The 18,578-nt window shown below is 41.1% G+C and overlaps 1 protein-coding gene across 1 annotated transcript in view; it reads right to left on the reverse strand.

Annotated features, from left to right (window-relative positions):
* The window catches only part of JHY (junctional cadherin complex regulator), a 443,466-nt gene that overhangs the window by 35,450 nt on the left and 389,438 nt on the right, over positions 1–18,578 (reverse strand). Inside the window, exon 8 of the mRNA XM_078681831.1 lies at positions 5,133–5,261. Within this exon, the coding sequence (XP_078537957.1) occupies positions 5,133–5,261 (129 nt within the window). The remainder of the gene's footprint in view (positions 1–5,132; positions 5,262–18,578) is intronic.

Below are 18,578 nucleotides of genomic sequence, written 5' to 3' on the forward strand. Positions count from 1 at the left end.
ATTTGCTACTCATTTGGGAAGGAACCAATGATGAGTTTGAAAAGTACTTTGAAATTTTGAACAATTCCAATTTCGGTTTAAATTTCACCTACACCATCAGCGACTCCAGGGTTGTGTTTTTAGACACTGAGATTTTCGTCAAAGACAATGTTCTGCACACTACATTGCATCGAAAAAGCACCGCTACCAATGCGGTTCTTCACGCACAGAGTTTTCATCAATCTAGTCTCCTGCGAAACATCCCGTATGGAGAATTTCTCCGAATCAAAAGAATATGTTCCATTGAAAAGGATGGACAAAAACATAAAGACCTAGCCAGGAACAGATTTCTAAAAAGAAAATACAATCCAGCATGGATACAAACTGCCTCCAATCGTTCAACAATGATAAAAAGAACTGATTTATTGGCGGATAAATCAAAATCAAAAGAGGATGAAGTAGACAAAATCCGTTTCATCACCACTCATTCAACGGCCAACCAAGCCATTAAAAAGATTCTTCAAAAAAATTGGCACATTCTCCATATGGACCCTACAGTATCTCAAATTGTAGGAGATCACCCAAATGTAACTTATCGAAGGGCAAAAAATTTGAAAGACAAATTGATTCATAGCCACTTTCAGGAACAAAAGAAACCGGAAGCATGGCGCAGACCCAAAGGATTTTACAAATGTTCAGGATGCAAAGTCTGTTGCATTGCCAAGACAACCAAGGAGATACAAATGGCTAACAAAAAAACTTGGAAAATTGAACAATTAATTAATTGCAAAACTCAATTTGTTGTTTATGCCCTTGAGTGCCCTTGTTCTCAGAAGTACATTGGAAGCACCAAAAAAGAACTCAAACTTCGGATTTTAGAGCATGTCCGTGCCACAATCAATTGTGATCGGAGTAACGCCATGGCGAAACATATGGAGAAGGAACATAAAAGTGATTGGAAATCCTTAATCTTCTACGGAATCGAAAGTGTTGGACCAAATCGAAGAGGTGGAGATCGTGAATTGGTGATGAGACAAAAAGAGTCCAAACATATTATGAATTTCCGCACCTTGAGCCCGTTTGGGCACAATCAGGACGAAGAACTACATTGCCATCTATAAAGTTGCCCCTATCAGAGAATGACTGATGCCCACTGAGTATCCGATAATGTTTTTTTAACAAAACTTTATTCTCACTATAATGTTTTTTCAGGACATATTGGACTACAGAGCCAAATGCACAAGTATGGTTTAAGGTGCAGTATTGGTTTGCCCACTAGAGGGCGGTAATTTACAATTATTATTTATTTGAGTTGATATTGTTTCCAAGGCATAAATCAAATGCATAATTGTTGAACTTGTGCGCAAATGGTTAAAAATGGTTAAAAGCCCACTGGAGGGCCTCAACAATGGTTACGTAGTGAAAATGAAATTTTCTTTATGGTTTTATCATAATATTGATGCATGAAGTAAATGCTTGAGGTACAAGTTGAATAGAATTTAACTATATGCTTTGGAAAATGATTAACAAATTGCTAAGCTGCACCACGTTTGAAAGAAATTGCACAAATTTAATTTATTCAAACTACATGTCCCAGAATACCTGTACAAGGTACAGGAAGTGATGTAATTCGAAAGGGTACCACCCCCCCTTTTCTCTTTTTTTCTTTTAATCAGTAAAATGGTGTCAAGCACATTTACCTGTGAGCAAGGTCTCCGTAGAGACCGAAACGCGTAGGGTTATGCTGGTTGCTGATTAAAGAAATTATTTTCTGACTTTAAAACCCAGTGTTGGTTTTGGATTTCTGTTACACGGGAGTGCATGAGGAAAACGACTTCCCTACGGGAAAAACTGAATTGATATATATATATATATATATATATATATATATATATATATATATTGCACCTCTCAAGGAGTAACCCACAAGATGACGAGACTGTGTGCTGGCCAAAGAAATTTATTTTTAGTCAGCCTTCGTTGGGTCACATGGTCGTTTTGTGAAACACTTTGTTTAAAATGGCGAGGGATATGTAATGAAGCTTCAGTGAACAAGCCTGCTGGTCAGGCGAAACGCGTAAAAATACGAGGGCTGACTAAAAATAAATTTCTTTGGCCAGCACAGAGTCTCGTCATCTTGTGGGTTACTACTTGAGAGGTGCAGTGTTGTAAGGACCCGACTTCAGAGGTCCTTTTGTGGACGAGACACCCGCTGTTCTGGAAGGCGGCAGCGACAATCTGAAGTGAGGAGGAGTTGAATATATATATATATATATCAGACACTTGGCTCTCTTTCCCCTCGGTAGGCGCTGCTTTGTCTGGTCGCGTTACCCCTGCGAATGAGCCAGCCGCTCATAAATTACAACAGTTTCCCCGGTGCCGGGGAGGGTGGGGTCGCTGAACAAACCGGAGCAAACAATCGCTTTTCAAGTTCTTATGCTTTTATTCTTAATCCATAGGGGGTTCAAAGAAACCCCCTATGGATTAAGAATAAAAGCATAAGAACTTGAAAAGCGATTGTTTGCTCCGGTTTGTTCAGCGACCCCACCCTCCCCGGCACCGGGGAAACTGTTGTAATATATATATATATATATATATATAGATAAACGAAAACCTTCCTCCACAAGAACGAAGCAGGAGCCCAGGGGAACAAGTAAGACAGGTTTTATTAGCAAAAAGGCAGTCCCAGTGGCGGCAGATGCATTTCGGCGTGGAGCCTTCTTCAGTACCAAACACCGGGAGCCCTCATCTGTGTTGTTTCATTCCTGCTGCCTCTGATGTAGTAGTAGCGTGATCCGCTCCTCCCCCTGGTAATAAGGCACACCTGTCGTAGTCTGTTTTGACTTGGAGGACTACAACTCCCAAAAAGCCATGTGATCGCGGCAATTCGGGTCGGTGAAATGGGGAAGGTGTGTAGATAATCTTCACTGCGGTCACACAGCAGGACACGATGATTAAGCCTTCCACTGCCATAGAGCTAACCAGTCCGTCCACAAGTTCCCCTACAAATAAAGTATGCTAATAGCACAATGTCCAAAACGAGGTAGGTTACCTCACTGCTCCGGGTCCTCTGTTAGCGAAGCGGGAACTGGACTATCCCTCCCGGTAAACCGTAGATGCCGTGAAGCAGAAGCCAGCAGTTGTCCAGATTGTTTTACCAGAATAAAGGACTATGATGAAGGATTGGTTGGAGGGCCTGTCTCATGTTACCGAAAGGTGCAGCAGTGCATGTTTCTTGTGAAATATATATATATATATATATATATATATATATATATATATATATATATATATATATATATATATATATATATATATATATATATATATATATGCATTGGGACAATAATGGAATTTGCCAGCGCTGCAACATGTAAAATAAAATGCTTTTAAACTTGCCGAAATGTGTGCGGCTCATCTCCCGCTCTCCTTGAGAGGCTCCGTTTGGTGTTGTGAGGCTTGGTCCTGCCTCGAGCTACGCACCGCCTAAGAATGAGCGCCGTTACTGCCCGAACTCGGACCTCCCCATGGTATCTTCGCAAGCATCCAGGGCAGCAGGCTGCCGCCAAGGACTGGACTTTGGCAGGTCCCCAGCTGCCTAAAAGTGGTAAGCCGGGGATTTGGGTAAACTTAAAAAGCAGCATAAAAAACGAGCATCACCCACCAATGGGAAAGACACAGAAGGCAAACACTACACTACGAGAACCAGCATGCTTTTAAGCAACAATCAGCCCGTTGAGGTGACCACTAGGGGGGCGAACACCTTATAGGCGCGCCTATGGCGTGTGTACTGTTTGGCCGGTGAGATGCTGTGGCTTCCTCCCTTGAAGAAGGTCAATGTTTTACCGAAATGCATCGGGACAATAATGGAATTTGCCAGCGCTGCAACATGTAAAATAAAATGTTTTTAAACTTGCCGAAATGTGTGCGGCTCATATCCCTCTCTCCTTGAGAGTCTCCGTTTGATATATATATATATATATATATATATATATATATATATATATATATATATATATATATATATATACACACACACATTCATTTTTTTAAGTATTTGTCCTTTTTGATGATATTCTGCTCCACAACACAGGCGGGCGGTGGCGATCGTTCTGCCATCACAATGAGATTTACCCACCGCCATATTAGGATGGTGGTGGGTATTGCGCCAGACGCAAAGTCTGTCCCCTGCTTTACCGAAGGTAGTGGCGGTGCCTAGCAGGCACCGTCCGCCATATTAGGATGTGGGAAATGAAAGGCCTTTCCATGGCGACGATGCCGCTATGGAAAGGATGGCGGGGATTGGGTCTTGGGGCTCTTTGCGGCCCCCCTTGTGTCTGGGGAGGTGGGGTGCACTTAGGGGGTACCAATGGTACCCCCTACATTTGGCTGCACCATTTGGCTGCACCAGGTGGCAGGCACTGTGTGGTGCAGTGAAATGCTAGACATGCGATTTTAACATTGCGGCGGGAGCTGCTGTCAGCAGCACCCGCCGCAATGTTAAATTGCTGAATGTGACCGCCATGGTGGCCGTTGCATCCTAATTCGTGGTGCGGGACCAATGCATTTCTGGAGGCCAGTTCACACACCGCAGGGATGGCGGGCGGACTAAGTTTTTTTTAGCACTGGGGTGATGATTGCAGGGAGGATAGTTAACATAGATTAATAGCCATGCGGGTTGAACCACAGAGTATAAGCTTGTAAATCGTTTTTGTGATCCGAGGGTTCAAATGGATCAGAGGTAATGCTATTGAGCAATGGAGAATGAGTTAACAAAATTATTTGGTTGTTTAGGATGACACAATGCAAAGGATAGATAGATGGGTTAGGAGAGTATAAGAAGAATGGAGTGAAAAATTGTGTTCTATTACGAGATATAAAATTAAATATTGACAGAAAAGAATAAAAACAACAAAAGTGAAGGATTGCTTAAATTAAACTCAGCTACAGGCAGTTACTCAGGTCGCATTCAGTCCATACAATTTTTTATCACTATTCAAATCCGGAGAGCCATATGCAAAACGGTGCAATGGGTATGCCCAGACATGGATCCCTTGATTCCAATGATTGGTTTAAAATTGACAGCACTCTAAAGCAACTGACGGGGCCATTAATGATAAAAAATGAAAACAAGCAAGAAACAGAAGATTAACCTTGTTTCTGGATACTGAGGACGTGCTTTCCTGCTGCAGTGGTGGTTTCTTTGGAGCTTTTGAAACATTTTTCTTATTGATCTCTTTCACTTTATTTGCATACTCTTTTTGTTGCTTTAGGTACTCCATCTGCAATAAATAAAGTGTTCTTTAAGTCATTACATTACATTGCTGAACTGTTTGCCTTTCAACCTTGATGTATTAAGTTGGAATAATTAAAAACATTATTAAGAAACAGTCAACACTGCTTATAAATTGGGTGCTTTGCAGTCATGATACATGGAATAAAAATATCTGAAATACAGATATCAAAAATGAAATATTGAAAAATATTTATTTAGAAATAGTATATTCTTAAGTCTGTTTTACTGAGAAAAAATGAATTTTGGAAACAATTGTGAAAAATGCAATGTTAATTATTCAAGTGTTGAATGGAGCATCAGTGCCTAAGTTTTTCCTTTCCTAGAAACTTCTTTTTTTTTATTCTGGTCAATCAACAGAATGTGTCAATACAGAGCATCACAATGTAGATGCTCCAATAACATTTTTGTTGAGGACGGAAAAAAAGAAGGAAAATCAAACTACAAATTTCCAGATTCTGAACTTTAATGATTAGTTAATAATTGTACCCAGTTCTTCTTAAATTAAGTGAACGTGCCTCAAGATTTAGCAGCTTGATGTTCTAGTTCACAGGTGTCATTAAACACATTTTCACCATTCACTGTGTGTTGGAGCTGAATAAATTTTCAATTTTTGCAGTAATCAGGCTTACTATAGATATAGATCAAAGGACAATATTCAAACATGTTCAGCTGTAATAGGATTATTTGCCTCTTTATACACAGTTGTTAGCAATCTATGGATTGGGGGAGTCCCCTAACCATCAAACTTCCAGTTCACCCACTCTATTATCAGTTCAGCGGACCGTCATCCTTCTGATGGTGAAGTCCCCACTGGCTCTGCTGTCAGAAAGCTTACTCTGTTGGGTCAACAGAGTAGTGGACTCCCAGCCTGCTGCTATTCCTGCCCAGGCGGTATGATGACACCTGCCTCCATTTGACACGCACGGTCCAGGGGGACCGCAATTACCAGCCTGCTGTCATTCCTGCCCAGGGGGGCTGCTGACACCTGCCTCCATTTGACACGCATGGTCCAGGGGGACCGCAACTCCCAGCCTTCTGTGCGTGGAGCCCAACTAACCACGTCACTGTAGAAGCGTCAGGAGGCACTTCAAAAGCAGTTGCGGGTGCCCGCAGCGCGGGACGAACGCAGGTGTGCCCGGGGCAAGGGCGGGCCCGTCTGTGCCAGTCAGCAGCTGGAAGAGGCCGGTCTGGGCCAGGTTATTTTCATCTGGTGCATTGGACATTTACAGAACTCTCCCCGGACTATCGGGGCCAGAGACCGTGAACTAGGAACCAGGAACTGAGGTACGAGGGCACCACATTATATTGCTGAGCTGTGCAAATATAACTTGTTAGAGGAAAATGGTGCAGAAACTAACAGCAAACAGGAAATCACTAACAGGCCAAGGAGTGGTGGGGATATTGGATGCCTTTCTTGGGCAGAGTCAGCTCTTATCCACGAAATCGCTCTCACCGAGCGTAAGCTGTCATTAGAACCACATTCCCTAGTAAGGGTCCCTGTATCGGACGACACCCCACACATACTCGACACAGCCAGTAGGCCCAAAGTACTCAGCAGGGGCCAAAAAAGCAAAATCATTAAGGGGGGGGGGGGGGGGGGGGGGGGGGAGTCCCTTGCGCCAGTCCACAAAAAGAAAAGGGCAGAGCTCTAATAAGCAATGATATCCTATATCAAAAAGAGGGCGCAGAAGCATAATGAGGGCGGTCGGGGAGGAAGAGAACTGTTTAGCGGCTGACACTGTTACTACTGCTGAAGAGTCTCCCCCATTATCTCCACTTCCCCTGCAGACTGACATCAGCAGGGAGTTTTGGACCAAAATTAGCGAGGTTGTATCAGTCTTATTGAACCCCCTGATGCAAAAGCTATCCAGGCTGGAATCGAGCATAGAAAAATTTGAAAAGCTTGCAAGCATTGTACACACAAATCAGCAGAGTCAGCAGAGCAGCAATGTCACATGAGTACCCAGCCTCCTCAGCAGCACCAGGCTACTATGAGTCATTGTAGCACTAAGATCCCCCAGCTCATTGGGCCTAGTAGCTGTCCAAATGATCTGTCCAGCATTCTTGTTTCTGGCCAAGTGTTAGCACCCCTCACTGCCCCATTGGATTACTATTCCAACTACTGCAATAGGGTACCAACAGGGAGGCCAAACGATACGGTACATACCCAAACTACAATCCAAGAATGGCTGTTGATTATCCAAAAAGTCACACCCCCAAATAGGCTTAACAACGCACGCAGGGTGGAAATGCAGCCACAAAGCAGCCAAGGAAAACATAATAAGTCAGCAAGAGTAACAACTTGTAGTGTAGTTCCTATATTCCCAATAGGCTCTGCACATTGGAATAATATATTCTGCAGCTTAGACGTAGGACTTAAGTCGACTAGGTCTCTGCTGAATATATTAGACTTAATTGTGAGTGCCAGCTAGCTCAGAGGTCACTAGAAACTTTCTTGAAAGTACAAGAAGGGATTAGTCTCTGACAACCATATAACATGACAACTTTGTTTCCCCAGAATGAAACATATCTCTAGAGTCGCGGAAACAGTAGACGGCTATTTCACTCAGTCAGATGTGCATGCTTCGTTTCACCAGAGTTGCTCAGAAATAGAGAGACAGGCGTTTTCAATAAAAGTATTTATTGAACAGTCTTATTTCTTAAGCATAAGAAATGCACTGCTACAATTGAAATGCTGGTTAAGAAGTACAATGCATATAATACGAATAGTATTATAAAATAGTACTGTAAAAGCATGATATGGTTTCTAAGCCATGAACATAGAATACATAAAATGCATAAAATACATACAGTGATAAAATAGTGGCTAAAAGTACTCAACTGGTGCTTCTGAAATACGCCTACCCCGGTGTACCTAACCTAAGTCTAGTACGAGGGAGGAGTAAGTGTGGTGTAGCTTAAGTCTAGTAATTTTCTGCCAATAATCTGTTCCAAGAATTCTCTAAGGATCTAATCAGCTCTGTATCTTGGTTTTAGAATGATAGAGGTCTTGTGTTTCTCTCTCTCAGGACTCGATCTCCCAGCAACCCGTAGGGGTAGCCTGTAAACACCGGAGCTGGAGTCGGCAAGAGAAAAGACAGCGTCTTCTCAGTGCGTCAGTTGGAGGGTCTGCTTCCTTCGGCAATTGCAGCAGCAGGGCGTCGGGCAAGTAGTTAGTCGATCTGTTCCTGAACCACCGTGTATTTGACTGGGCAAATGTAGGCATATTTATACTTTGAAGGTGCCGAGTTTGACGTAAGATTGGACATAATATCGTCACTAGTGCCTCAGTTCCTTGAAAACTCCAGGAGTTCTTGGATAAATTAGTATTCAAGCAGGGGGAAGTCCCTGACTGCTGAAGGCTGGTTTTTCCAAGAATTCGTTGTGGATTCTCGGAGCTTAGTGGAAGTAGCCATGCCGTATTTGGGCTGAACAGGCTAAGACTAAATAAGGTAATGATTCCTATGCCTATATAAGGATTGGGTGAATTATACCTATATATGGGCATGAATCGGGAAAATTTCACTAGGGTCCTAGATTCCCACATAACAAACCGGTGTTAACACATTACATTTATCCCCAGAAGCAACACCATACACCATAGTGCTGGCTAATGTCCCTACATTGCCATATGGAGCCATGGAACATTGGACCAATCTTATAAATAAATGACTACCTGAGATAAGGAAAAAAAGGACAGGTCTACTAAATCCCCTTTTTACAGAGTTTAAAGTGGTGAGACGGGTCAGTTGGCTAGGGAGATAAAAAAAACTCTAGAAGGCGTCTGCATAGGGCTATCTTTTGGGTCACCAGATCTGGTCCAAGCAATACTAGAAAGGGAGGGTAACTGGTTCATAGAGAAAACGAGGATTAGCATCCTACCTCTTGGTTACTTTTACAAACCATCTGGCCTTACACCGTATTCACAAGGGGAAGACCCAGGAGGGGGGCGGAGATAGCATAGATATGCCATCCCTGTGAATAATCACTATGACTTTCAACCCCCTAGATGATAATGACTGACTATCCTCATTGGATAGAGGACTAGCCATGGATATGGGTACCATAAGGGACAACATGACAGTAATAATGTTAAATGATTGCCTGGAAGTTCAGGAGACCCGTGATCCCAAGTCCTCTCGTAGGCTAATTGCAAAGGAACCCCCTGAGAAATGTACCTTTGGCAGCCTTTACACAGGGCAAAGGAATAATTGTAACACCGATTCCAAAGTATTTCTCACAGACCACTGGAACATTGATAATGAACCAATCCTTGAACCCCGGGGTACTAGCCATATTGCTGAACCAGTTACAAGTAATTTGCACTCGACTATAAATATTGATGTGTTAACTAATAATACTAATAGTACAGCTAAGATTATGCCCTCGTTGCAACATCATTTAATATAACGCCCGATTGACCCAATCAGTGATAATGATTTCTCAAATTGTACAGATGCCCATAGGTGTGTACCCACAACTAAAAATGAGGTAAATAACAGTCTAACAATAATAACCTGGAACTTGGCGGGTATCCATTCTAAACTCCAAGACCCAGATTGGTTCTCCTATATAGGGAAAAATGATATCTGTGTCTTCCAAGAGACCTGGGCCGTAGATAGGGTACATATAAACGGTTATACCACTTACAGTGTGGAAGCTAACCCGCCCAAAACAACGGGTAGGGCTAGTAGTGGGCAGCTAAATCTCGTAAAAAATATTTTAGCTTGCAAGTATAAGCATTTACCAATTAATTCTCAAGATGTTATGGGGATTCAGCTTGTCTTTCCGACCGGCTTAGTTTTGACCTTGTTTAATGTTTATGCTAGGTCAGAATCATCTAGCAGCGAATCTTCTGCACTCTCACTGCTAGATGATTTGTTTGGAGTACACCAATCTAACTCTAAAATTATAGTTGCGGGGGATTTTACCGCTGCATTTGAACCGTCTATCTTACTGAGTGCTCTGCTTGAGGAAGAGGATGACCTATGGGGTATCCCTAACCTGGCTGGTAGCGAACAAGGCCAACGCCTATCAAATGTCTCCTTGCAGATTGCTTCTTTAATCACGGGCAGGAGCTTGAGGGCTTGTAATGCGAGAACTGCATCCGATTTAGGGAGGAAGGCCACTTTTAAAAGGGGTGCCTACACTATTATTATCGATTATATATTTGTTGACGTAAGAGTGTGGTCACTGTCGAAGTCATGTAATGTTGAACAAAGGGACGACAGCGATCATAATTCTTTATTATTGAAAACGAGGGGTACGGATCTCAATAGGAATTTCTCAAGTCACACTTCTAAAAACGAAGAGCCGCACGTAAATAATAACCGTAGAAGAGTTACCTGGCCTAAAGTCCAAGCTGACCAGGACTTATATACTAGAATATATACAAGCTTTTCGTTTTGTTTTTAACTAACTTGTGTACCAGTGTGGGAAGTACACAACCCCCAGAACTAACGCATATTTCATCGGAGCACCACAAATGTTTTGAAGTTTTACAAACTGTTTTTACTAAAAATAGTCCTGGCAGAAGGCCTCCCAGCATAGGGGAAAATAAGTGGTTTAATAACGAATGCAAAAGAGCCAAGAAGGCTCTGCAATTAGTAGTTAGAGAGCGCTCTAGAACCGAATTAATCTTGGCTTGTAACAGTTGTACAGTAGCTCTAAGTAAAGCAAAGGGAGCCGCTGCCGACAAAAATTGGCAAGATCTGATCCTAGCTGCTCAATGTAGGGATAGTCGCCTTTTTTGGCATATTGTTTCAAAGGGGAGCATGGAGAATGTTTCCACTCTAGTTATCATATCCAGCCGGAGACTTGGGTGGACCATTTTTCAAGACTATATTCCAGAATAGAGGATCAGGGCAGTTTAAACACCAACAGGGAATACACAACCCAGTTACTATTTCCCCTGTGGCAAATGCAAATACAGCACTGGCTTTCAGTCTAGAGGACACTCTGCCAGGGATCAGTAGATTAAAGGCAGGTAAAGCTCCTGGCCCTGATCTGAATCCGGGCGATGTATACAAATCAGAACCAATGATATGGGCCCCATACATAAATCTTTTGTCTAATTGCATAGTGGCTGGTGGGAACATTCCAGAAACCTGGAGGGGAGCGGAGATAATTACCATCTACAAAAAGGGTGATGCTGCTATCCCCTCCAATTATAGACCCATCAGACTGATAGGCAATTTACAAAATATTTCTTCTAGGCAAGTCTGAAATAAACTACAATGCTGGAGGGATGACCACATGATATTGTCAACATACCAGGCGGGTTTTCGTTCCAAAATAAGCATGTGTGATCGAGCTTTCAGATTCACTTTATTAACTTGGAAGTATGTGCTACTCAAGAAACAGTAGCTTTATGTAGAATTTGTGGATCTGCGAGCTGTATTTGATCTAGTACCACGTGACTTCTTATGGAAGATTATGCTCGACCTAGGTGCCCCAGCGGATTTGGTAACAGTGATAGCCCGACTCCATATGGATAATTATGCCCAGGTCAGATGGGGAAAAATGGCAAACTAACACAGAAGATACCGATACAGCGAGGGGTGTGACAGGGGTGCGTTCTGGCCCCCAAGTTGTTTTCCCTGTTTATTAATGATGTGGCGAGTCGCTTGATGGTTTGTAGGAACCACCCTGAATGGCGAGAAAGTCCCTTTCCTGCTCTTTGCAGATGACTCCCTATTAATTTCCAAAACACATATGGGTCTGAAAATACAATTGGATGGATTTTTAGAATTTTGTAGGGATAGGAGATTAGAACTCAACACCTCTAAGACAAAATACATGGTCTTTGGGAAAGTACGGGGTGGTCTAAGGGAGATCGAGATTACACACGAACCCCTTGAATCGGTAACAAACTTTGATTACCTAGGCATAGGTCTGAATGAGTCACTCAATTGGGAATGCCAACTAAACAAGAGTTACCTAACCCTATGCCAAAGATCCAAATCTATACTAAGATTCAACAAACAATCTTACACCTAACCCCTATCCCCAGCACTGGAAATCTATTGTGCAAAAGCCCAAAGTGGAGCTCTGTACGGAGCCGAGATCTGGGGCTACACCACTGTTAATAAGTTAACTACATGTGAAAACATCTTTGTTAGGTCCCTCATTTCGGTACCTATTGCAACACCTCTAATTCCCCTTTTTCGCAAAATCTTGGGTTGAACCTACTGCTTGTGCCTATGGATAACACCCCAACTTACCGATTATGTAAACTCTCTACGGGAGGTTATGATGATTAATGGTGCAAAAAAACTACCATGGTTTAAACACATCGCAGATTGGTGCAAGTCAATGAATATGATGAATCTGTGGGGACATTGAGATAGGGCTACAAGAGATGATCTATTGAGATTAGAAGACAGATACTAGGAGGTGGTGGGTGATCCCTATACAAATAATTTGACTAGTGGTCAGTTATCATCCAAATTTTTAGCTATTAAATCATGTCCACAATTCGAACCCTTCCTGGACCAAATCTCGCCCCCCTTGCAAAAAGCTTATATGTTACATTCAGATACGGCAATTTGCTCCTAACACTTCCTTGAAAGGAGTGGTTGGCTTAATACTAGGTTCATGTCCTGCCTTTACTACCGTAAAAGAAACTGAAGAACATGTTTTTTTTTCTGCCCTAGATATCAACAGTTACGCAGCAGGTGGATAAGACCAATCTGCCTCAATTTAGGAGCTAGGCAGTATCAGATTGCGTATAGAATCCTAAAAGAGGATGTGTCTGAGCCGATAGTTTTCGCTGTTAGCCGCTTTTTATTTGCCTTCTGGATAATCGAACAGAAGCTTTTATCATAGATTGCACCATAATATTAACTGTCTCATATTAAATATGCACTTTATGTCTTGTGTACTGCAGGAATACACCCCTTATTTTTTTGGGACTTGCAGGCTGTATGGTTCATAGTAGGAAGCATGTCTTACAGTTGCTAATTAATGTATTTTGACGTATGCTTGGCTGGCCACTTCTATAGCCCTCTTTTTAATAGACATTTGAAAATGGACTTGCTTCTATATGTTTTTTAAACTGTAATTAGATATTGTTTTTATCTATCGTACACTTTGAAGGTTTTGTACAAATAACTCAATAAAGTTATTTGATGATGATGATGAGTGGAGTTAAGAAATTTGTATAAAATGATGTAATCTCTTCAACTAATTAATCAATCAGTCAAGGATTGCCTGAGCCCAAGACTACTCCAAAAGTGTTCTGCCTCTGAAAATTCCATATTTTGTACAGATTTGTTAACATCCTAAATAAAAAGTGTGATTTCCATAGTTACAGAAAACAGGCTCACAGGATCCACGTATAGGAAGATTAAAAGGGTGAAGGTCTTAAGGATGAAGGAAACAGAACTGTATAGTACAGTAGGCACAGAGGAAGGACAGAAAAAGGGATAATGATACCTCAAATAATAATGGTTCCGAATCTATGCCAGGGAAGGCAGAAATAGACCTCTAGAACTCCACTCAGTTTAAATCTCATCGGGAGGTGATTGAGGTTAAAAAGAAGGGATCATTGGTTGAGGCTGATAAGGCCCCTGAGCCTTAATTAGTACCCATAGACTAATTTGGTCATGAGATGTTTGATCCTTTCATCAATTAAACACCATTAGTCCCCAGAGTGTACACCATCTCTTCATTTAGCCAAATCAGGGGTGTGTTTTAAAAAAAAAATCTTCTACTTGGCAAAGGGACAAAATGCAACACCAATCTACATGTCTAGAGCGACAACTACTTGTCCCACCTGCTCTTTAAAATATATGTACCAGCACAGAAATGTTAAAATTCTTAGGCTTGTATTTCATTTTCAAGAAACTGACAAAAATTGTTTTACAACAATGCTAAAATAAAATTAAAAAAAATACTGGGCAAAGTGTCATTATCGTTATTCACCCAAAACTACTACAAAACAATAATAGTTCTTGAATAATTAACTTAAGGTACTGCAGTTTAGTCATCCCATACAGTAGGCTGCAGGCCATTTGAATGGGTAGGTGTCTCTGTTTAAATAAGTATATTGACAATGACAGCAGGTCGGTAATGATAATGGGGCCTTTTAAGGCACCTCACATTGTGATATGGTAGTAAAATGCACAAAACAGCTAAGGAAGCGTTGCCATCAAATTTTCTTTGAGAAAAACCCAGTTTCTATCACAAATGTAAATGATTTATTGGAAGGTAAAATAAAGAGATTTTTCAGATGAAGATCAGAAGTACTATTCTAAGCAAAAAACATTCACTCTTTCCGCTGAATAATACCTCACCACCACAAACTTCTTGGATTTTTCTCCTCAATGGATTTTTAATAGGTCAGGACTGCCTTGTTAGTCTAAATTTAGATTGACCGTTCACACCATGCCCGGCTCACTAGTGCTCTGATTAGTCCTGTTACTTCTTTTATGATTTCAGACTTTCTAAATGGACTTCACAGAATCCGTTGTTAAACAATTTAAGGTGCAGGCTGGTTTGAGTGGGCAGACATTGGTTGAAGCTGAGTCCATATAAAGCTAAAGTAATGAAGGGTGGAACTCGTGTGAACTACTGGGGCTCAAACTCTGGCCAAAACAGTTTGTAAATTCAGTTGAAAACCTGTGCTTTAAAATGGGCACCAGTTGAAGTGACATCTTAGATCTCTGCTATCTCATATTTCATATAAAGCTGTTAGCCGGATTTTGTTGGGCCTTTCTTTTGAGGGGAGGCATTTTGCAGTCACTATCATCCTTGGCTTTCATACAGAGCAACCAGCTACTTCACAGCCTTGATAAAGGTCTTTGTTGATCCTTCAGGTGCTATTGAACTCTGCAGTTCAAATTGTGGTAGATGCTCACAAACGTGATCTGGGAACTCCATTTGTACACACACTCCACTGACTTGAATCATAGCTTAAATGTGGTTAAAGAATTGAGGATTGTACATAAGGTTGTTGAAAATCAGACTTAGAGGTTCTACCACCAGGTTTGTGCTTAGCTATAACCACAGTTTATTCTTGGTATTGCATATTAAGAGGCCAAGGATGGGGTGGTGAACCTTTACTTTCTTGGCTACAATCCTGTTAAGTCTTCCTCCTCAGATTTCTTTTGAATAATCATTTTCCTTCTGAAAGATGAAAAAGTTACTACTTTTTCCTGTGGAAAACTAAAAATGGATGAGTGGATTACTTGAATTAATTTCAGCCACTGGTAATTGCTGTGGTTTGCAATCCAGTCCATTGTTATTTGCCAAACATGCCTCCACACACCTGCCCCTGTTCCAATAGGAACAGTACATTGCAAATAGCTAGGCCCTATCTGCACAGCGGCAAATGCAACTCCAGACAGGTTTTAGGCTATGAAGACCTTGTCAAGAGGGTGTAGTTCAAATGCTATAGAACAATGGGTATTACACCACACTTAGGGTGTCCCACTGAGATAAGCAAAAAAGAAAAAGAAAATGCAAGGCGTTTATTGCTTGATTAATCTCCGCCACTTGGCCACAATCCAGTCCATCTTGTTTTCTCCCACTATGACACCCCATTAAGGAACCAGCCATATGCCTTTCAGCAGCTTGGTTTATGTTCATCCTGACGTTTCATGAATGTTAACTTCCTTTCTTTCTAAATGTATACCTCTGTAATATTTGAACTTTGATGCTTCCCTGCTAGAGATAGGGAATTGATAGCTAGCCAAAAATCTCCCTTGTATACTTGTTATGTTTTAAGTATGGACTACTTTTTTCTTTTATGATTCCTGCGCTCTCTTTTTAGGAGGTGTCAAGGCAAATTCTTATGAACTGGGTGTAGTTTAACAAGTTATCCTTCTGCCTAACAACAAACTTAAATATTTGTCTTATTTATTTCATAATCTTTATTTCGGTACAATTGAGCCATAAAAGATGCATAACAACAATACATAAAACATTTTGTCAATAGAGGAATAAATGATTTTACAGATAGTTTGGTACAATTTAGGAAATCAATACAATAAAATCCATAATTTAATTAAGAAGGCATAGCATAGTACATTATATAAAATTAATTTCGCCAGTTCCAAAGTTAAAGTTACTGATATATCACTGATATAACAAACAGATTAATAAAATCAGAATAACAGCACCTTAGGTTCAAATACAGAACAATAAACTCATTACGATTCCATTTATAAATCAGGCCCTTTTTTTTGCGTACCAGACTTGTTGCAAATAAAAATCTACTGACACCAAAGACAGTCACTTGTCTAGTGTCCGTTTTTATAATCCTGTGCGCTTCCTTTTACGAACGCACTCCGATAACATTACACAATGGCTTAATCCATCTTTTCCTGGCCGTCTTGTATGCTGGACAAAAAAGAGGATATGTTGATCATCCTCTTTACTGCAATACTGACACATTGAGCATTGCTCACTGGTTTTGGTTTCACTTGACCTAGACCACATTGCTAATGTTATATTGGTTTTCAACATTCCGTACCTGAATTTCATATAGAGGCTTTTGGCCAAAGGTGGACGGACCTCATCCAAAAAACCCTAAAAATACGGTTCGTCCTTGAAAACCAAGAAATTGCTTGTCACTGATCCGCTAATATGGCCATTGGGCAAGTTATGCACTATATAGGCCCAGAAGGTCGTTTTCACTAATTCTTTTGATGTCTGCGTCAAGCTTTTGGGATCTTCCCAGAATTGCGACAGCCCAATTCTATTTAGCCACATACGCACATGTTTTAATCATGCATTAGAATTATGAAAATCCAGTCTCATTATTTCTTGGAGACCGTCTCTGTAGTCTACAAGCTCTGGTGTACACCAGAGTCTTACCCAAAATGATAAAGGCCGTAACATTGCATAATGGTCTGTGGGCCTCATATTTAGATCTAACATTAACGGTATTAATGGAGTGCGTTTAGGTAACTTCAAGAGGCTTCTATAAAAATTATTTTCACTATTCGTGAAAACATTCCCACCTGAAGTCCCCCATATTTCTGCACTGTATAGCGCTGCGGACTGGGCCTTAAATTTAAAAACTTCAAGTGCCGGGGAGACAGCCTTACAAAGACTCGCCCCGTGTTTTTTTAGAATAGGTAAAGTGTTCTGAGTTAATATCATTTTACTCTTCTCCACTTGGGTTTTCCACGAAATCTTTGAATCTAATGAAACTCCCAAGTAGACAAAATTCTGTACCAATTCTAGTTTTTGATCATTTAAAAATAAATTCCCCATAAAAGTTTTATGAGGGTTTATCGCCATACATTTAGTCTTTTTCGTATTAATCTCCAGACCTTTTTTTGGTACAATACAGTTGGAATGAGTTTAGGAGGGATTGCAGACCTCTGGGAGTTTGAGAGATTAATATAGTATTGTCTGCAAATGGCAGAGCTGAAACCCTTACTTCATTCAACTTAGGGGAGTCATTGTTACAATCCGCTAGGTGAGCTGGGATATCATTTACAAACAGTAAAAAAAGTGTAAGAGCCAACACGCATCCTTGTCGGACTCCTCGCTCTATGGGGATGGCTTTAGTTAATTATCCGTTTGGTCCCCAGCGCACTCTTGGGTAGTTGTGGTCATGTAACCTTATAATCTGTTGAAGCAAACAGACCGGCAACCCCTGTGAATACAAAGAATCCCATAAAAAATCACGTGAAACTAAATCAAATACTGCCCTGAGGTCTACAAAGGCAACATAAATGTGTCCTTTCCTTAAGTAAACATACTTCCAACAAAGACAACAAAATCTAAAAACTTGGTCAATGGTGCTTATTCTACTTCTAAAACCAGTATGGAATTTTCTTCCATCCATAAGTTCATACGTATTAAAATATGCCCAGAGTATACTTTTTGTAAAATATCCATTAAACTAATCGAGCGATAGTTGGATGGATCATGCCTATCGCCCTTTTTGAAGATTAAAACGATTTCCGCACCCTTCTAACTATCTGGAAAATCTGCACCAGTTGCCAATATGTTACACAAGTAATTAATATAGGGCGCCCATACATTGAGTGTTTGTATAGGTCGCCAGGAACTTTATCTAACCCTGGAGCCTTGCCATTTTTTACTGCATTAATAGCTAGCTCAGTTTCCTCCATGACAAACTCTAACGGGCAGTTGCAGACAGTTCGCCAAGGTAAATCCTTTTCCCGTGCCCCCGTAACCTCTGGAGCTTTATATAAATATAAAAAATGTTCAACCCAAGTCTGTTCGTCAAGGAACACATCCTTGGCCACTCTCGCTGTGTGATTTCCGTTAGCCACAAGTCTCCAAAATCCTACTTGATCCATATTCTTCGCTGCCATTAACA

The sequence above is a fragment of the Lissotriton helveticus genome, chromosome 3_1 (genome assembly GCF_964261635.1).
Source record: "Lissotriton helveticus chromosome 3_1, aLisHel1.1, whole genome shotgun sequence".
Lineage (NCBI taxonomy): Eukaryota > Metazoa > Chordata > Amphibia > Caudata > Salamandridae > Lissotriton > Lissotriton helveticus.